The sequence below is a fragment of the Microcaecilia unicolor genome, chromosome 11 (genome assembly GCF_901765095.1).
Source record: "Microcaecilia unicolor chromosome 11, aMicUni1.1, whole genome shotgun sequence".
Classification (NCBI taxonomy): Eukaryota; Metazoa; Chordata; class Amphibia; order Gymnophiona; family Siphonopidae; genus Microcaecilia; species Microcaecilia unicolor.
The window spans coordinates 131,280,618-131,302,219 of NC_044041.1; the positions used below are offsets into that span (position 1 = coordinate 131,280,618).

At 43.1% G+C, this 21,602-nt stretch overlaps 1 protein-coding gene across 3 annotated transcripts in view; it reads right to left on the minus strand.

Moving 5' to 3' along the window:
* Positions 1-21,602, minus strand: part of RNASEH2C (ribonuclease H2 subunit C) — a 48,175-nt gene that overhangs the window by 13,666 nt on the left and 12,907 nt on the right. Inside the window, exons 3-5 of one of the 3 annotated variants that reach the window (XM_030219119.1) lie at positions 15,567-15,622; positions 13,365-13,574; positions 1,356-1,468 (exon numbers count right to left, since the gene is read on the minus strand). In XM_030219119.1, the coding sequence (XP_030074979.1) occupies positions 1,356-1,468; positions 13,365-13,527 (276 nt within the window). In that variant the 5' untranslated portion in view covers positions 13,528-13,574; positions 15,567-15,622. Of the gene's footprint in view, positions 1-1,355; positions 1,469-13,364; positions 13,575-15,566; positions 16,006-16,314; positions 16,339-21,602 lie in introns of those variants that run through there. The other 2 variants (XM_030219120.1, XM_030219118.1) reach the window with 2 other exon arrangements.

A 21,602-nucleotide genomic window follows, 5' to 3' on the forward strand; every position in this document is an offset into this window, starting at 1 on the left:
GGGAATCGAACTCAGTTCCACCACCCTAACCACTAGGCCACTCCTCTAACTTGTTTTTGTGAAACAACTACAATGTGGTGTTCCTCTCTATTCCCCTTTCAATGTGAAGCTCGATCATAGGTCTCTCCATTACAAAGAAAAGTAAATTTAAGGATATTTTTCAGACCATGGTATCAAATACTGGCACAATACCCTCCTGCTCCCCCACGTGCTTCCAGTAAAATAATAATAATTCTGGTGATCAGAGGGCTGTAGGCGAAGGGCAAAATACAACTACTGTCCTACCCTTGACCCAGCCCAACAGATACAGAAATCTTTACTAAGAACCTAAACAATTTTTCAACCTTTGTGTCTGAGTTAGTCCTCTGTCTCTACTTGTACTTGGTTTCCTCTCTATCCTTACGTTTCTTCTTTTAAAAATGCTCTTCCAGTCTTCCTCCTGTGTCATACTTCTCTTTCCTCCATTTGTGCTTGTCTCTCCATAGTCTCTCTCATCTCATTTTCTTCTAGGTCTTACTCTTTTCTGCCACTTCTCACCTTCATGTCTGTTCTCTCCATGACCCCTCCTCTTTTACTCAGCTGCTCTTTTCCGAGTCCCACACAGCTACTCTTCACCACTTTCAGCTCTTCTGTCTGCAGCATGCTCTTGTTCCTCTCTCCCAGATCATGTCGCCTTCTGCACGCTCTTTTCCTCATAAGGCCCAATTCTCTCCTTCAAAGCCTGTTTCTACTCCTCTCCCACAGACTTACAGGGAAAAATACTGGGGTGCTCAAGCACCCACAGAGCTGGCACCTATATCACATGCTGACATTGCTAGCTATCTGTAATTCCATATACCACTACTGAACAAAGGACATTTGTTTTTTAGATTTACTTGCCTTTCTAAATCTGCTCTCAAGGCTAGCTACAATCAGGTACGGAAGGCAGTTCCTACTTTGAGAGGGCTCATAATGTAAGGGCCTGTTTACTATTTTCCTCTATAGACATAAAACAGAAAAAGGCTGTAAATTTGCACCTAAGGAGACTTACTGGAAGAACAGAAATTTGGTTTCCCTGGTTCACAACCTCAGCCTGACTAGGCTATGCCTTCACAATTGGTGTTATAACTGGCAATGGAGTTCCAACTTAATACTAGGCTGTGACACTACACAAGTTACCAGGGACAGTCCTGATAACTCCTTTTTACAGTTCTTGAATTTCCTAGTTATGAAAAAGCCATCGAATGAAAACTGAAGGGCAGGGCTGCATTACAGAGTGAAAAGTAAGTTGCAGAACTGTGAGACATCAGCAGAAACATAGATGCTATTGCTGTACCAGAGTCCTTAATGTTTTCCTCCCCACCCCAAGGGCTTACTTCCTCTTCAGAGCAGGGCCTGTGATTTTCCTCCACGACTAGTCCTATGTAACCTGCTGGAATCTTGATCTCCTGCCCTTTTAAGGGACGGCCACGGAATGACACTTCTTTTGCTGGAAAAGGAAAAAAGTGTTTAAAGTCTGCCCTACAACAGGAAAAGCAGCACTGCAAGCTTTATTTTATTTAAAAATCTATATTTGGAGGAAATTATGTCACTCAGACAGGTGGCTGCCTGAGACACAAACTCTGATCCCCTGACAGATTTATGCAAAAATTGAGGAATGATGGCGACCCCTAGCAAAACCATGGATTTCAGAGAACTGTTCCAGAGTGGCAGGGATAGAGGCATGAAGGAGGGAACCAAGATGGACACCACAGAAAAAGATGTGGGACCGCATGATTCAGAGCAGTGAGTTGCAGAAGAGCTGCTACTCACTAGACTTTCAGCAGTGGTTCAGGAAGGTTAAAGGAGAAATTGTGTTGATAAAAGCAGAAGAGTTGACAGTGGTAAGTGAATTGAGAGGCAAGCTGGGGGTAGGGGGCTCAACCAGTGGATTGAAGAAACCAAAGTTGAAGACTGAGGAGCACAGTGAGGAGTTAACCTGGTGCAAGCCTTACTAAAGAAAATGCAGGGTGATAGAGGGGCAAATGCAAGACAAATTAGAGGAATTAAAAAACTGGATGAGATTAGCCTGTGCATTCAATGGGGGCCAGAGATTGAAATCTACAAGGACAGTAAGAAAGTGTCTCACAAGATTTGCACAGCAGTGTTGTATGATGAGGGTTTAAGAGAGCAAATACAGGACATTAAATTACATTACACTCATATGGCACTGGGCCAACTGTACAATGACAAATTCAGAGACAGTTATTCATCTTCATGATTATGAAGTTAAAGAAAAGATCACTGGCATTATACACCAAAAATGAAGGATGCACTAGGAAGGGCTTGAGATCACTATACTCCCAGATCTTTAGGCCATAACACTGCAAAAATGGAAAGATTTTAAAAGAAATTACAACCAGGCTCCAGAAAGATGGCACAAGATACCGGAGGACTTTTCTCTTTGGTCTCACTATCACTGTGGTGAATACTAAACCGTGCAAACACTGAAGGAGGCCTGCTGTGATTTGTGAGAGCTGGGTAGCGAAGGTGAGGAGACGGCAAAGCAGGCCACAGCAGGGGAAAGATTAAATTAGTGGAAAATGGCAGCAGGTGTTTAGGTTATGACAGAGACAGTGTAAGACCTCCAAGGACAGTGGCGAGTTGGAGTATTGGAAAAATGGTCAGACTTGAGCTGCCTGCTTGTAAAAATTGGTGCCAACTCTCTCGGCAACTCAATGTTCCTAGACAGTGGGTTGTCTATTAATTAAGGTCTTTAAAATATGTTATTTTTGTACTTTGCATATGGTGATCCTCATTATATGGCGTGCATGTGTGAAGATGGATGGAAGTGGAGGTGATCTTGAAAAGCAGGGTCATAGGACACATCGGAAGAGGAGGAGGAGTAAGACAGTGGACATGACTGAGTAATGGGACAATTTGAGAGTGTGTTCTGTGACCACACCGAATGAGTCCCAGCCCTTTTTATCAGTGCTCAACCTTGAGGAGCAGATCCAGGCACTGCTCCAAGAGGAACTGGGGCATCTTCTCAACTGACATGAAGCCGAAGCAGAGGGTATCAGTGTCAACCACGATTGTCAGTTCGACCCATTTTCTGCCTGTTGGCCACATGTCGACGCCATTGCCTCAAAGGGCATTGGAGTCGGCGCTGGTCAAGGCGGTGTTAGTGTCCAGTCTTATGGGGGAGGAAGCTTCCTCAGAGCTCAGGAGACTGACCATTCCTTGGCACTCCTGCCCAGACTCTGACCATTGAGTCCAGTAGACTGAGGCAGGTACAGACTCAGTTGCTCAGGGACGACTACTATCCTGAGTTTATGGAAGCATCTTTTCTATTAACAAAAATCAAACAAAGTTACAACAAAAATATGCAACAGTTTCCTCAAAACAATCAACGCTCTTCACAAAGATCCTAATTCATAAATCATGACATTTTGTTCCATTACAGTGCAGAACTTTACCCCCCCCCCCCCCAACAACCCATCCCTTCCAAAGTTGAGAATACCCACATTCCAATGGAGAACACAAAGAGAACCAATTCTATTGGAAGTTCAGAATTCTACTTCTTGCTGTGGGAGTAAGCATGTCCCAAAAAGGTTCCCAGATGCTTTGGAACTTAACACCCCTCAGAGAGATGATTCCATATCGTTCAAAATTTAACAAACAAATCATTTGATTTTGCCATATAGCATATGTGGGAGTTTCTCTGGAAATCCACAACAGAAGTACAGTTTTCTTTGCCATCAAAATGGCCCTTCCCATAAAGCCCTTTAAGTCCCTAGGGAGCGGAGAAGGAATTCCACAGTTTACAAACAAGTCTGATTGTAATACAATCTGCTGCTTCCATTGCCAGAAGACAAAGTCAAGAAGTTGTTTCCAAAAAAGTGTGTCACCTGTAGGCACAACCAAAACATATGTCCCAAAGTAGCAGCAGGGGCGCCACAACTAGGGCATGAGTCTGATATCTGTATCTTCGCCTTGCATGCACATTTGCGAGAGATGTACAGTCTCAAAGGAAATATGTATTGCATCTCCCAAAGAGACATATTATCAGAGAGAACTTTAGTGAATTTAAGGCAAGACTCCACCAAATCTTCATAGATATAAATCCTCAGTCCAGTGTGCAGCCACATGCACATAATCCTCTTCTTTACTCAGTGTGTAGTTAGACTCTGGAACTCGTTGCCGGAGAATGTAGTAACAGCAGCTGGCCTTACGGAATTTAAAGGGGGTTTGGACAGATTCCTGAGGGAAAAGTCCACTGAACATTCTTAATTTTTTTTTTGGTGGGGGGGGGAGGGGGGTGCCGGGTTCTTCAAGCCTGAATTGGCCGCTCTCGGAGACAGGATGCTAGGCTTGATGGACCCTTGGTCTTTTCCCAGTATGGCGGTGCTTATGTTCTTATGTACTCTAACAACGTCATCTCCTGGAGAGCCACATGATGGAATTGTAATGACCCTTTAAACTGTGATCCAAATGTATATGCAGTGGAGAGAATCTCACTTTATAATCAATTCTAGGGGGGAAAACTCTGGTTAAATGTGACAGCAGGAAATGGGAGTGGCTGTTGCTTCCACATGATGTTTACATACCCATCTCCAGGTTGTACGTAATGGTTGCAACAACAAGAAGTGCTTCAAAAGGCACTTTCCCAGAGGGGACATGAAGGAGCGCACTGAAATGGTAACCTGGCAGGAGATGTGTCTCCATCTGGTACAAAGATATTTCAGAATTTTCTCTGACACAATCGTTAGCATGCCGCATACTGCTGGCTACTGACAGATATCTGATATTTAATGGTCCCAGACCTCCTTTAGCCTTTGGATTCATTGCTCCATGTATAGACAGTCTGGATCTCTGCCCTCTCCACAGGTAATTTTTTAACACCCTGTGGATTAGCTTCTCGACACTGGATTTTAAGTACATAAGATCATAAAAGAGTAGCCATACTGAGTCAGACCAATGTTCCATCCAGCCCAGTATCCTGTTTCCAACAGTGGCCAAGCCAGGTCACAAATATCTGGCAGAAACCCAAATTGTGGCAACACTCCATGCTACCAATCCCAGGGCAAGCAGTTGCTTCCCATATCTTACTCTGACTCAATAGCAGACTATGGACTTTCCTCCAGAAACTTGTCCAATCCTTTTTAAACTCAGATATGCCAACCGCCGTTACTAGATCCTCGGTAGATTGTAAGCTCTTTGAGCAGGGACTGTCTTTCTTCTATGTTTGTGCAGCACTGCGTATGCCTTGTAGCGCTATAGAAATGCTAAATAGTAGTAGTAGTAAAGAGCTCCACAGTTTAATTATTTGTTGAGTGAAAAAATATTTCCTCCTATTTGTTTTAAAATTATTTCCATATTACTTCCTAGTCTTTGTACTTTTGGAACGAGTAAAAACTCAGTTTACTTCTACACATCCTTGACCACTCGGGATTTTGTAGACCTCAATCATATCTCCCATCATCCGTCTCTTTACCAAGCTGAAGAGCCCTAACCTCTTTAACCTTACCTCATATGAGAGGTGTCCCATCCCCTTTATCATTCTGGTCGCTCTTCTTTGAACCTTTTCTAATTCCACTATACCTTTTTTGAGATAAGGTGACCAGAACTGAACGCAGTACTCAAGGTGAGGTTGCACCATGGAGCGAAACAGAGGCACTATAGTATTTTCAGTCTTATTCACTATCCCTTTCCTAATAATTCTTAGCATCCTATTTGCTTTTTTGGTCGCCGCCAAACACTGAGCAGAAGATTTCAGTGTATTCACCCAGATCTTTTCTCGGTTGCTGACCATCATGGTGGACCCTAGCATCAGATTAACTATGATTCGGATTATTCTTTCCAATGTGAATCACCTTGCATTTGTCCACAATAAATTTCATCTAACATTTGGATGTCCAGTCTTCCAATTTCCTAAGGTCTTCCTGCAATATTCCAGTTTGAACATGTTTTAATAACCTTGAATAGTCTTGTGTCAAATGAAAATTTAATCAATTCACTCGTTGTTCCGATTTCCAGGTCAGTATAAATGTGTTAAATAGCACTGGTCCCAGTACTGATCCCTGCGGCACTCAACTGTTCACCCTCCTCCATCTAGAGAAATGACCATTTAATCCTACCCTCTGTTTTCTGTCCAATAACTAATTCCTAATCCATACCAGAACTTTGCCTCCTATCCCATGACTATTATTTTCCCAGGAGTCTCTCATGAGGAACTTATCAAAAGCTTTCTGAAAATCTAGACACACTACATCAACTGGCTCATCTTTATTCACATATTTATTCAAGCCTTCAAAGAAATGAAGCAAATTGGTGAGGCAAGACTTTCCTTGGCTGAACCCATGCTGTCTCTGTCCCATTAGAACCATGTTTGTCTATGCATTCCGTAATTTTATTCTTTATAATAGTTTCCACTATTTTTCCTGGCACTGACGTCAGGCTTACCAGTCTGTAATTTTCCGGATCACCCCTGGCACCCTTTTTAAAAAAAAATCGGCATCCTATTGGCCACCCTCCAATCTTCAGGTACTATGGACGATTTTAACGACAGGTGACATATTACTAACAGCAGATCAGCAATTTCATGCTTGAGTTTTTTTGAGTACCCTTGGATGTATGCCATCCGGTCCAGGTGATTTACTACTCTTTAATTTGTCAATTTGGCTCAGTACACCTTCCAGGTTCACCGAGATTTCTTTCAGTTCCTCTGCATCATTACCCTTGAAAATTCATTTCCGGTACTGGCAGATCTCTTACATCTTCCCTAAGCGCCCCTTTTGCTCCTTCGTGAGCACCAGGTCTAGGATAGCTCAATCTCGTGTCAGTTCCGTTACCCACTGCTGAAACAATTCTTCCTATAGAGAATCCAAGATCTCTTTGCTTCTAGAAGATTGTACGGCAGGGATGCCCCAGTCGACGTTCGGCCTGTTAACATCACCTATCAGTAGTACTTCCCCTTTCCTAGCTATTTTGTGGTTGTCTTCAATTAAGTGTCTGACCATATCTTCTGACTGTAGAAGTGACCTGTATATTACACCAATGTAAATACATTTTCCTTTTACCAGTTTAACTAATAGAACTTCTTCCTTAGCCCATACATCTGGCAGTTCTGTTACTTTAATACTATTCTTAATATATAATGCCATTCCTCCACCAGTCCTGGCTCTCAGTGACCCAAGTCTCCTTGGCTGCTACTAAATTCAAGTCTGCTTCTATCATTGTGGCCTCTAGATCTAGAAATTTGTTTCCCATATTAAGGAAATTGGTATACAAGGCTTTCCAGATGATGACAGATGCATCCAACCTGGGCTCCATACTGACAGAGGCAGATATGGTTCTCTCTACTTCTGAAGCTAGCCTCCAGACCTGTGAAGCCTGGACTGTTTTCCGAACCATATCACTTAGAACAAGGGGTCACTTCTGTATCTCAACCTTCAGTCCCTAGCCCTCACGGCTCGGATGTTTAGAGGTTAGAAATGGACTGAATAAGGGTGTCCCCTGTGCCTTGCTTGCTTCTAAGAAAGATTCCAGAAAGAGGTCATATAATTTTAAACAGAAGAGGTTTGCCGTCTGGTGCGAGATCAAGGTTTTAGATCCTTTTATCTTTTATTAAAAGTTTCTATGCTTCTTTACAAACAAGCAGTTCACATAAAATCACATTCATTAAAAAAAGGCTTACATAAAAATACTCAAACTGTATGCATACAGAAAAAAATCAAACCCCCTAAAAAAAAAAAAAAAAAAACATGGCTACCAATACTACTACTACTTATCATTTTTTGTACTTTTTTAAACATTTTAACATTTTTCTCCAGCCCTATTTCCTTTGGTAGTTAATTCTACCGTAAAGGCGCCATCCTCAATCTAAATTTTTCACCTCTAACCTCCTTTAGAGTAGGAACATGCAGCAATATTTTTCACATTTATATTTCAACTTTATTTAATATATTTCAAATAAAGCGATTGACATACAAAAAAGTAAGAAAACAAATCTTAACTGGATCATAACATCTGTTGCCGGATATACTGTCTTAGTCTAACCTTCACATATTCAGGACCATCTCCTTTCAGTGTATTAAAAGTTAATAGTAAGGTCTTAAAAGTAATACAAGCATACAAAAACAACCAATGAAGTTCCCTCAACATGGGGGAAACACTCTCTCACCTTGACCTGCCTAAAATAAATCATGCCACTACACTTTGTACCATCTGTACCATCCTTTTTTCTGTCCTACACAGAAACTGCTTGAGTACTCGCTTCAATTATAAGAGTCTGGTCTCAAGATTATTATTATTATTTATTCATTTACTTCTAATTTACCTGTTATTCTTTATACCTTATTTGCAACAATATCCTGTATTCTGTTAATGGTGTTCGCATTTGCGACATAATGTAAGCCACATTGAGCCTGCAAATAGGTGGGAAAATGTGGGATACAAATGCAGCAAATAAATAAATAAAGACCAACTCAGTAAGAGCTCACCTGAGCATAACTGGCACGTACTATCAATGTGTAGAAGGTAAGCCCATCTAGTTGTTCTTCATGAAAGGCTTGCTACTGCTTAATCCCCCAGTCAAGTCTCCCAATGTCATGGGATCTCAATGTCATTCTCACCAAGCAGAAGAAAGCTCTCTTCGAGACTCTTGATACTTGCCATCTGAATTTTGAACTGGAAAGTCTTATTCTCAGTAGAGTCACTTCAGTCCGCAGGGTCAGTAGCTATAGGCATTAGTAGCTAATCCACCTTACACGAAATTTCATCCTAATACAGTAGTTCTCCACATGCATCCTAAGTTCCTTCCTAACGTAGTGTCGGAATCCCATCTTAATCAGTCAAATTTTCTACCAACGTTTTCCCCAAAACCCCATGTCCATCCTAGGAAACAATACACAGCCCTGGCCTTCTATCTGTTAAATAGCACTGGTCCCAGTATAGATCCCTGTGGTACTCCAGTATTCACCCTCCTCCATTGAGAAAAATGGTCATTTAACCCTACCCTCTGTTTTCTGTCCAATAAACAATTCCTAATCCACAAAAGAACACTGCCTCCTAGCCCATGACTTTTTAATTTTCTCAGGACTCTGTCATGAGGAACTTTGTCAAAAGCTTTCTGAAAATCTAGATATACTATATAGCCCAGCTCACCTTTATCCACATGTTTATGCCTTCAAAGAAATGAAGCAAATTGGTGAGTCAAGACTTCCCTTGGCTGGACCCATACTGACCTCTGTCCCATTAAACCATGTTTGTCTACGTGTTCCATAATTTTACTCTTTATTATTATTTATTGCACTTGTATCCCACATTTTCCCACCTATTTGCAGGCTCAATTTGGCTTACAAAATCCTGTAATGGCATCACCATTTCAGTGAACAGAAATACATTTGGTGGTATAAAGATATAGTAATAACAAGGCTAGCATTCAATCTACTGAAGCAGTTACAGAAAGAAGACGGTATAAGTGAGGGAGGGGTGTTGATGATTTGTAGTCAGTTATGGCTTCTCGTGATAAGCTTTGGTGAATAGATAGGTTTTCAACGATTTGCGAAAGTTTGTTATTTCGTTAATAGCTTTCAAGTGGTTTGGAAGAGCATTCCACATTTGCGTGCTTTTGTAAGAAAAGCTGGACGCATGTGTTAGTTTGTATTTTAATCCTTTGCAGCTGGGGAAATATAGATTAAGGTAAGTACGGGCAGATCTTTTGGCATTTCTGGGTGGCAGGTCCACGAGGTCAAGCATGTAAGATGGGGCTTCTCCGTGAATTATTTTGTGAACAATCGTGCAGATTTTGAACGTGATCCGTTCTTTAAGTGGAAGCCAATGTCATTTCTCTCTTAGGCGTTTTGCACTTTCGTATTTTGTCCTTCCAAATATAAGTCTGGCTGCGGTATTTTGGGCAGTTTGAAGTTTCTTAATAATCTGTTCTTTACAGCCAGCATAAAGTGCATGTCCAGGTGACTTAGTACCATTGATTGTACCAGGTTTCGGAAAATGGCCCTTGGAGAAAAAGGTTTTACTCTTTTGAGTTTCCACATGGAGTGGAACATTTTCTTAGTTGTATTCTTCACATGGTTTTCAAGTGTGAGATTTCGATCAATGGTAACTCCAAGAATTTTCAGAGTGTTGGAGACAGGAAGGGAGATGTCTGGGGTGGTTATGGTGGAGAATGTATTTGTGTTGTGTTGTGAGGTAAGTATAAGGCATTGTGTTTTATCTGCGCTGAGTTTTAACTGAAATGTGTCCGCCCAGGAGTGCATGATCTGGAAACTTTGGTTAATCTCGTTGGTGATTTCTTTTAGATCACGTTTGAATGGGATGTAGATAGTGACGTCAACTGCATATATGTATGGATTGAGGTTTTGATTGTCCAGGAGTGTGGCTAGAGGTATCATCATTAAAGAGGGTTGGTGAGAAGGGGGATCCTTGGGGAACTCCCCATTCAGGTGTCCATGGGGCTGATGTCGCTGCTTTAGTTGTTACTTGGTATGATCTTGTTGTCAGGAATCCTCTAAACCAGTTAAGCACGTTTCCTCCAATTCCGAAGTATTCCAGGATGTGTAGTAGTATTTCATGGTTAACCATGTCGAAGGCACTGGACATGTCAAATTGCAAAAGAAGTATGTTGTTGCCAGTTGCAATTGCTTAAGTTTATTCATTAGAGTTACTAACACTGTTTTGGTGCTGTAGTTTGATCTAAATCCTGATTGAGATTCATACAGGATTGAGTGTTTGTTTAGGTGGTTAGTGAGCTGTTTCGTCATTGCACCTTCCATAAGTTTGGTTATCAGCTGGATGGATGCTACAGGGCGATAATTGGTCAGGTTGCTTGTGGATTTCTTTGCGTCTTTTGGTAGAGGCGTGAGTAGGATATTTCCTTTATCTTTAGGGAAGAGACCATTTTGTAGCATGTAATTCATGTGTTTCGTGAGGTCTGTTTTGAATTGTTGAGGGGCAGATCTTATGAGATTGGTAGGATAGACGTCTAGTTTGCATTGTGATTTTGCATAATTTTTTAGCAGTTGGGAAATGCTGTCGATCGATAGTATGTCGAAGTTAGTCCAAGTTCGGTCTGCTGGATATTCCCCAGGTGATGGGTCTAAGCATTCAAGGAGGTTTGCATAATCACTTCTGCTGATGGGTATTGTGAGTCATAACTTTATAATTTTTTCTTTGAAGTAGTTCGCTAGGTTATCTGCTGACGGAGTGTTTGTGTTGTTGGAGGTGACCGGGGTGGTGTTCAGTAATGTGTTCACAAGTTGGAAGAGTTTGTATGTGTCTTTGTAGCCTGGTCCAATTTTATTTTTATAATAAGATCTCTTAGTTTGTCTGATGTTATATTTGTATTTTCTTTGTAGTTGTTTCCAATCGTTGAATGCAGAGTCGTCTTTTTTCTTATTCCAGGCACGTTCTAGTCTTCTGACTTGTGTTTTTAATTCTTTAAGTTCTTCATTAAACCATGGTATTGAATTTTTTCTATGTGAGGTTCTGGTTTGAAGTGGTGCTATGTGGTCTAGTATATTTCTGCATCTGTTTTCCCAATTATGAAGGAATTGGATTGACTCTGTTGGTGCTGTCCATTCAATAAGCTTTTAACAACCAGCTTCCAAAATTTGGGCTTAGGTCCATTCTCGACATCGTTGTCCTCCTCCTCCCCTGTAGCTTGTTCCAGTAGCGCAGCTACAGGGGGCCTAGACCCCCCATTTCTGTCTCAGAGCCCCCCACCAACCCAATAGTGGCCAGCCAGGTGGATTTTTGTTTCCTCAGGCTCCCTGATCCCTGTCCCCACAGTCAGGCAAGCTGAGCTCTCCCTCCATTCTTTCAGGTCCAGCCGGCTATCTCTCCTCCCTGTTTCCAGCAGTGAGCCACAGCGCAGGCAGCACTGAAGACAGTTGCTTACGGCTGCCCCGGTCCCGTTGCTGCTTCATCCCACCTTTCAACTTCCTGTGAGTGGGACAAAGCAGCAAGACGGACTGGAGTACCAGAAGCAACTGTCTTCAGCGCTACCCGTGCCGTGGCTCACTGCTGGAAACAGGAGAGATAGCTGTGGTGTTAGGTTAATATATGTTTATCATTTTTGGTCAGCATTTGTATTTGGCATTTGTGTTCTGTGTGTGTGTGACCGAGGTATTCTTTAAAAACCAAAAGGTAACCGGGGTATTCTGTTAAAAACCAAAAGGTAAACGAACAGAGAAGTCCTACGAGAACAGCAGTGCACAAACGACTGGGAACAGAGGAAGGCTAGATGAACCTCAGGATCAATAAGGTTAAAAGTTTATTGCTATGATATGTATGGCTTCTTGTGGTTTTAGGTTAATATATGTTTATCATTTTTGGTCAGCTATTATGTACTTGGAATTTGTGTTCTGTGTGTGTATGACCAAGGTATTCCGACTTGTTCAGCTTTCCCGATAGTGGAGGGGATATTTGTGAGGGGAGACAAGGATTTTGTTGGCCCTTGTTCAGTATTGATTGTGATTTATAAAATGACAGTTGTACAGAATATTTTTTTCTTTTTATACTTTAATAAAATGATTTAAAAGCAGAACAAAGCTTGTGCAGATGGGATCCGACAGAGCTCGCGGGGACAAATTTTGTCCCTGCATCAATCTCTAATTCACGCTATGGGAAAAAGTGGGAGACCTAATGGTAATTCAAGTAGTGTCGAAGAAAGTTATAGTTCTCACACCTGAATGCTGACTGTTAAATACACTGAACACCCATATGTTTGCGACAAAAAGCTGCATTGCCCGGTACTGGAGACAAGTACAGGCGCTCTCAAAGGTGGAAATGACACTAAAGATACTCAATATTTGCCTGATGGGAGCGGATTGCTGGTGGCACACCAAAGATTCTGGGACCTACTTCTGAAGTGGTGGAAGATGCAGCCCTAATGTGATCGGACTTGGTTTAGTTTTACTTCTTTTATACCAATTAAGCTGGATGGACCTTAATCACTGAACACAGGGGTGGGGGTTAAAATAAGGTTTGGGAAGAGATGAGGGATCATTAGTAGATTAAGATGAACTGTACTTTTGGGGAGCAAAGTTCATAGGGCCAGGGGCTATAGAGATGGGGTTTATGTGGGGAATTTGGAACCTGGCTGACTGCAATATTAATTGTACATAGTTTTAAGTTGTTGATTCTTGCAAAAAAAAAATGTTAATAAAAGCAAATAAAATCAATAGCTCATACTATCTTTCTTCAAACAATAAAAACATACACAACAAAAGTATAAATCATACAATTGAAAATTAACAAGTTTAAGAACAAAACAAATTCTGGTGACCAAAAATCAGTAAGTAACCTCACAACTAAACAATAAATCTCAGCCTTCAGTGCAATGATCCTATCCCCCTTGGCTCTCAGAAGTTGTAGTTTCATACCTGATACTCCCTGGCAAATAGTAGGGGTGAAATATTTGTCCACTGCTGCATGTCCATCGTACTGAATTTCACATGGCAGAAGGTGTATGGGGTCATGAGCTGTCTGCGTCAGGGATCCAAGATCCATCTTGATGAGTGCTCCTGGCTGGTTTTCACACATCATCTAAGTGGGAGGAGTGGAGTTTCTTCCTTGCACTTTTTCATTAAATCCTTTTAAAAGGAGAGAAGCAAAGAGAAGCTGTAGCAGGTTAGTATTCCCAAAGCTGGGGCACTTACTTACCTCTCTATCAACCAAACCATATATTCTGTTCTTTCTATCCCTCATGTTTAGAAATCACAAACAACATCATACTAGAAAGCTGCACGGGAACAGGGTTTGCGGGATTCCCGTGGGGACGGAAGCATTTCTGCAGGGTTCCTGAAGGGATGGAAGCATTTCCTGCAGGGTTCCCACGGGGATGGAAGCAGTTCTGCACCAGCCACTCATCTACTGAGTACCAAGTTCTTTGAGTGCTGTCTCCTCCTCCTTGCTTTAACAGCACAAATGTGGAAAGTCTTCCATTAAGGAGGTGGTAGAGACACAAATGATGATGGCATTCCCAAAAGGCTTGGGATGAACACAGAGGATCTCTAATTAGAAAATGGAAGTTATAAAAAACTTAACCTTAAATGGCTGCATGTGTGTGGATGTGTCAAGTGACATTTAGATGGCGACTGGCTGTGATGAACTAGGGCTAATACTGAGCAGACTTGTATGGTCTCATACATGGCAATCTGGTTTAGGACAGTGCAGGACAGATTTTTATGGTCTGTGTCTCACAAATGAGAAGATGAATAGACTGGAGTGGGCTTTAACGGCAACTCCAGCAGTTGGAACATAAGGATAGGGGCCAGTAGACTTCTATGGTCTATGTTCCAGAAACACAAAAGAAAGACCATAATCAAGTATATATCACGCTCGCTGATTTAATCATGAATTGATAATGAGTGTGACTATTGGGCAGACTGGATGGACCGTTTAGGTCTTCATTTGTTGTCACTTACTATGTTACAATTGATCCTCTTTGCTCCTGGGCTGATGCGCAAACCTCAGCTCTGACATAGGCATGAGCATCGGATGTCACCAGACCTACTGGCATGTGTATATGGTGACCTCTCAGCACACAGTGTCAGTAAATCAGAGACAAATCTTACATGTGCACACCAGAGTGTTCCAAGTTTCAATTTCCATTCCTTCCTTGCCTACAGTGCTGTGGCTCAAATCCAGAGAGAGACGACTGGAATTTTCTTTTATGTACCATTAAATTCTTACAGGGATGGGTTAAATTCTTGCGGGGACAGGTGGGGGTGGGGATGGGTTGGGATTGGTTTAAATTTTGCGGGGATGGGTAAGATTCCAGTGGGGACGGGTAAGATTTCTGTACCCATACAACTCTCTACATCATACATGCTATTGTAGTTTGTAACTTCAGATAACATGGCTGTTAATAGGGTCATCAATGCAGATGGATAGCGAAGGTTGGTGGAATCTGATGCTTTGAACTGCATGGAACACCACACAGCTCAACACCTCAGTTAATCCCAGGTGGCAGAGAGGACAACACAGCTCGAGGCACTGGGGTGATCTCCTCCTCCTGTTGGCCTCAATGCTGGGAAGAATAGCTGGAGCAGCATTTCCTAAGGTATGTCATGAAAAAAAAGTCACCACTTCTTTGCTCGCAAAACTGTACAGTGACCAGAGAAACCACACCAGCAGTGGCTCTTACACATGCAGAAGTTTCTTTGAGCACGTTACATATACCACTCTCCATCTTTCTAAAATTAAATTTTAAAACTATCCAGGAACTTAAAACTTTTGAAGTTAAGAAAATATTTTATAACACCAACTGGATACACAGATCTTAAATCCTTTGTTATCACTATAAACCATAAAATTATAGTGTTTTTGTCACCTTCTGAACATCTATTCATCTCTCCCTATCCCTCCCACCACCCCCCACTACACACCTTTCTTTTTGAATCCTTTTATGTTTCACTTATATATCCTGGTATTTTCATCTTTCGCTTTTATGATCCTGGCCTGAGGTAGAGAATGCCATAGGGGCGGGTAATGCAGGAATGGGGGAAATTTTCAAAGTTTTACCGCGGGTGCAAAAAGAGGTTATTTCCCCGCCCCTGCACCCGCGGTACCACAGAGCCTACCTTTTTCTCGTCCTCCCTCCCTTCCGGTGTCGTTCGCTTGCTCTCCCTGCAAGCTCCTGTGTCACTCCTGCTGCAGCAGCCTTACATATGCACACACTGCCTTCTCTCCGACTGACAGTGTTGCGACTTCCTGTTTCCGCTTGCTGCAGAGAGAAGGCTTCCCGGCTGCGTGCGATGGCAGCAGCGTGTTAGTAGCTAGACTTCGGCGGGAGGGGCGAAGGTGAGGGGGCACATTTTACCCCCCCCCCCCCCCGGCGCCGCAATCGGGTACCTATGCTGGCAGGGGTTCCCAATCCCCGCCAGCTGAAGTCCTCTTCAGCCTGTCTCCGGTTGCTGCTGATGTGGAGCCAGTAGAATTCTGTTTGTGCGAGTTGTCCTGCACGTCAGGACGACTCACACAGAACCAGCATCCTACAGTCTGGCCTTCACATCAGCTGCAGCAGCAACGCCAGACCGGCTGGCGGGATGTTGGGGACCCCCGCCAGCACAGGTACCCAGAGCGGAGAGGTACAGGAGTGACACCAGAGCTTGCGGGGATGGGGGTGGAGGGAGAATGCGATACAGGACCGGTAAAAAAACGGATACGGCGGGATCATCCAGGATTCCATTTAAAAACTTTTAAAAGTTAATTGTTTTCTTTGCCTAGTCGTTTACATATATCGTCCAAAATAAATGCTTTTAGAAGAAGACAGCTGATGATGTATTTAACGCTGAGGTTTATTCTTCCGGGATCCTTCTAGTTCCTTACCAATCGAGTCCTCCTTAAAGGTTGCGAATGCGATCCTCCGTGCGACGGTAACATTACGTCACAGGGGGGCCGCGTTCTCAAGCTTAAAATAAGGTTTAATGACAGAAGGAACGCTTCTTTGTTTTCAACCCGCTACTGCTTACAGTATGCAGCGATCACCAGCTATAACCCAGCGCTGCAAAAATCTTTTAGAAAGTTAAACAAACGGGTGCAATAGATTGGAGTGGAAGTGAGGCTATCTAGGCCACTGTAAGCAAGGAAGCCAATTTGGTTAATCTCCCTTGTCCCTTCCTCCCTTCTCACCTGTTACTTCCCTCACCCGTAATTGCCTTGTTTGTCTGTATTACTTAGATTGTAAGCTCTTTTGAGCAGGGACTGTCTCTGTGTCAGGTGTTCAGCGCTGCGTGCGTCTGGTAGCGCTATACAAATGCTAATAATTATTTCCACTCCCCCCACCCCCTGCGCAGCTCTCATTGCCATTCATTCAAAACAAAGCAAGCAAACCTATTAGCTGCTGCATCTGCCTTGTAGTTGTAGTTCTTTATTGTTGATCCATCTGTAAGAAGCCTAAAGCTGTTTCAGTTGGATTGACGGGTCATACAAGGTGGAGGATAAAAGACATAATTGGGGTGGGACGGTGTAAAAACCGGATACAGCGGGATCCTCGGGATCTTCCCGGATTCGATCGCCAACATTCCGCAGATCTGGCTTTTACATCGTCCCTAATTGGGGTGACATAATACAGACAGACGTTCAAATATTTGAAAGGTATTAATCCGAATTCGAACCTTTTCCAGAGACGGGAAGGTGGTAGAACTAGAGGACATGAATTGAGGTTGAAGGGGGGCAGACTCAGGAGTATTGTCAGGAAGTATTAGGGTGGTGGAGATGAAAACGGTAATGGAATTCAAACATGCATGGGATAAACGCAAAGGAATCCTGTTTAGAAGGAATGGATCTATGGAATCTTAGCGGACATGGGTGGCAATGCAGAATAAAACCGGTGCAGGGCAGACTTCTATGGTCTGTGCCCTGAGAAAGGCAGTGACAAATCAAATTCAGATATACTATAAAATATTACATACCATGTAAAATGAATTATCTTGTTGGGCAGACTGGATGGACCGTTCAGGTCTTTATCTGCCGTCATTTACTATATGTTACTATGAATATCATTTTTTTAAAGCTTCAAAATTTATTGTAAATGGTAGTTTGTAATCATTTTTCTTCACTATGCTGTTCAATATAGATGACCAGATTTCAGTGAGGATATCTTGTTTCCTAATGGGTTCATCTTAACTGCCTGGTGTTTCTAAAGATGATGGGATATATTGAAATTCAATGGAAGTAGAATTAAACTCTCCTTTCATTGGGGCACATGGAATCACATTTTCATCTGTTTTGTAGAAGTTTGACTTTTAGATACACAAATGGATTATTCTGTTTTGGAACATATTTCAGGGGCAAGTGGTTTTATAATTCCAAATAAAAATAAATATTTTGTTTTATGCAGATCTCTTTTGTTTAAACATAACTAAATGGGCTAATAGCCCCTAATGCAGTCCAGTGGTTTTCTTATAATTTGTTCTTGTGATGTCTTATACTGTGCCAAAACTGAAAACTCTTATCTCCTTGAGATTAAATGAGGGGATATGAGATGAGCTTATCTGGTCCACAGGAGACTATAAAGTTGAACCCAGTCCCCCAACAGCAGCCATCTCCGTTTGTCAAAAACAATAGCCAAGTAGATTTGCATTCTCTCTTGTTAGGGGAGGAGGAGTTGTGGGGGCTGGGCTAGTGGAATTTTCGGGGGTATGTGAAGGGGGGGGGGGTTATTTTCAAAATATATTCGTCACTACTGCAGAACCTGCTTTGTTATTTCCAGTGCTATATTGTGGTTTTCAATGGAGGTCTAGATGCCTTCTTTTTTCTTCATGATGACAATAAAGATAGTCCTCTATAAAAATACTTGCAAAAGTTTTAATGCCTATGTGTGTCATTTTTTTTAAACTTCCCCAATGAACATATAACATAAAATTTTAAATCAGCAAAACAGCATTAAAAATTATTGTACCTGTTAGACACAGCAGAAACTCTCTTTGCATATGTCCAACTCTTTCTGGAAGGGCTGCTTACACCTAGATCCAGCTGTATTCATACACCTAGATTCAGCTCTGTTTCTCATCAGAAGGGCCACATACACTAGGATCCTGGTGTATTTGGGATCAGAAGGGCCACATTCATCCCTTCTGATCTAAACTACACCAGTATCCTGGTGTATTTGGCACTTCTGGTTGAAAATGCACCAGGATCCTTGTGTATTCTTCCCTTCTGAATGAAAATACACCAGAATCCTGGTGTATTCGTCCCTTCTGATTGGAAATACACCAGGATTCTGGTGTATTTTTGATCAGAAGGGCCAAATACACCAGGATCCTGGTGTATTTTCAGTCAAGGGAAGAATACACCAGGATCCTGGTGAATTCGGCCCTTCTGTTTGAAAATAGACCAGGATTCTGGAAGGGCTGCTCACACCTAAATCCAGCTGTATTCATTGTCTGAGTGGCAGCATCCACCTAGATTCAGCTCTGTTTCTCATCAGAAGAGCCGCATACACCTGGATACTGGTGTATTTGGGATCAGAAGGGCTCGGACAACAAAGGTAGAAAAGAAATATTTTTATTTAATACTTTTTAAGTACTGAGATGTGCGTGCTTTGTGAAATGTATGTCTTTTCTATTTTTGTATTTTGCAGAGTGCAGGAGAAAATATGTTTTTGTTTCTCTTTTACCAGTGTTTACCTGGCTTTCTTGAGGGAGATCTCTATTTCAGTTTTTCTGTGGTTCCCTGTTTTGAATAATATGAGAAAAGGATTAAATGTGCTTGGTGGTGTAGAATGATTAGAAAAATTAGTTCTCATCATTGCTTGTTATGTGAATGAATATTCCATCACCAGGGCTGCCGAGAGGGGGGGCAGGGGGGACAAAATTCCCCGGACCTCCAAGGGGGGCCCGGCACCGCAGTCCCCTCCATCCAGTGGTGTGCTGGAGCCGGCTCGCAAGAGCCGGTTGTTCTTGAGGGCGAGCCGGCTGTCCTCCCTCCCTCCCTCGAGCTATAGGGTCCCTCCGAGTACCTGAAGAAGGCATTCTTCGGGGCCGGCAGGAAAGATGCCCAGCCTTACCTGCCCGCTGCCCCTCCCCCGCTTCCAGATCACTCTTTAAAAATGGCCGCCAAGACTTCCAGCGGTGGCTTCGCGAGACATCTGCTGAAGTCTTGGAGGCCGTCCTTGTAAGTCTTGGTGGCCATTTTGAAGAGCGATGCAGTAGCGCCGCGGGAGAGTCAGCGCCGGCAGCAGGCAGGAAAGACTGGGGATCTTTCCTGCCTGCCCTGAAGAATCCACTGGCTAGAGGGGGCATGGGAGCGAGGAGAATCGCTGGGTATGGGTGGCTGGAGGGGGGCAAGGGAGCGAGAAGAATCGCTGGGCATGGGTGGCTGGAGGGGGGGCAGGGGTGCGAGGAGAATCGCTAAGCATGGGTGGCTGGAGGGGGGCAGGGGAGAGAAGAGAATCGCTGGACATGGGTGAATGGAGGGGAGGGCAGGGGGAGAGGAGGGTTGCTGGGCATGAGTGGATGGAGGGGAGAGGAGGGGAGAGAAGAGTGAGGAAGGAGATGAGGGAAAAGGAAGAGAGGAGAAAAAATGCACATGGATGAAGAAAATAGGCAGAAGCTGGATCCACTGGACAATCAGGTCTGCGGAAGACCCAGCTTTTACTTACGGATGAAGGGCAAGAAATGAAGAAGAAAGGCGGAAAGTAAAGAAATAAATGGAAAGAAAGCCCTGGAAATGGAGTTAAGAGGTCAGATAGCAGCAGAATCGGATACTGGGCCAGCATGATCAGAAAAACAAAGTCACCAGACAACAAAGGTAGAAAAAAATCATTTTATTTTCATTATAGTGTTTGGAATATGTCCACTTTGAGAATCAGGTGCTCAACATTAAAAGTTTATATTTATTTACTTATTTATGGCATTTTATCCCACATTAAACATGAATTAGATTGGAACCTGGGATCATTACATTTTTTTTCCTGGAGTAATGCATTGCTCCCCCCAGGCTCTCTCCCCGGCTATAGCTAGCTCTGCAATTTGGGGGGGGGGGCGCAGAGGTGGACGGGGGAGAGAGCCTGTTAAACATTTACCAGCACACCACTGCCTCCACCCGTCCCCCTCTGTCCACTACCGGGCCGGGCCCCCCTGAATTCAAATCATAGCACCTCACCTCGACCTCGCTCCGTGTGAAAAAAGCGCAGTAGTGGCAGTCTGCAGATTGCCTCCCTTCGGGCCTTACCTCCCTGTGTCCCGCCCTCATCTGATGTAAATTGCGTGAGGGCGGGACACAGGGAGGGAAGGCCCGAAGGGAGGCGATCTGCAGACTGCCGCTGCTGCACTTCTTTCATACGGAGCGAGGTCGAGGTGAGGCGCTATGATTTGAATTCAGGGGGGCCCAGCCCGGTGGTGGACGGAGGGGGGCGATGACAACGACAACCTTGGGGGGGGGGGGGCCCAGGCACAGCTTTGCCCCGGGCCTGGCCCAGTCTCTCGGTGGCCCTGTCCATCATTGTTTCATTATTGCTTGCCAGACCAGTTATTTTATTTTTTAAGGGCATTTGTTTTAATTCGTGTAAGCAGTCCTTACATGCACATGATTTTGCTTTTTAAGTGTGGTTAGGGACAGAGTTCGCGGGGACGCGTCATTCTCTAGTCTGGTCTTTAAAAACTAGTCAAAAGATGTATCAAGATAGCCCAGTAAGAAAAGTTATCAATTTTTGTTCTTTTATTTCTATTTTTTAACCTTTAAAGTGGACTAACATGTCAACCACATTATTCTCTCCTATTACACACAGCACCTTCACCCTCTACCCTCCAGTGCAGCTATCAGAGCTTCTCCAACCTTTCCTTTGGCCAAATGAGTTTATTCCTATGTCCATGGAGACAAGTATGCTATACAATATTTTAGAAACTAGGTATGCCTTGAAAAAGGTTGGGCAACACTTGGCTAGGGCTGGATTTTAAGAGAGTTGGTGACATGCACTGTGTATATTGGCACCTGAGATAAGGAAATAGAGAAGCAGGGAGGGATACTTTCCTTCCTTCTCCCCATCCCTGAGACCCCCTATTCCCCACATTCTTACCAGAGGATCCCCTCTCTCCTGATACTCCCAGAACAAAAAAAATAATTTTGCATACACAAAGCATGTTTGAAAAACTACTTTACTTTTATTCTGCAAA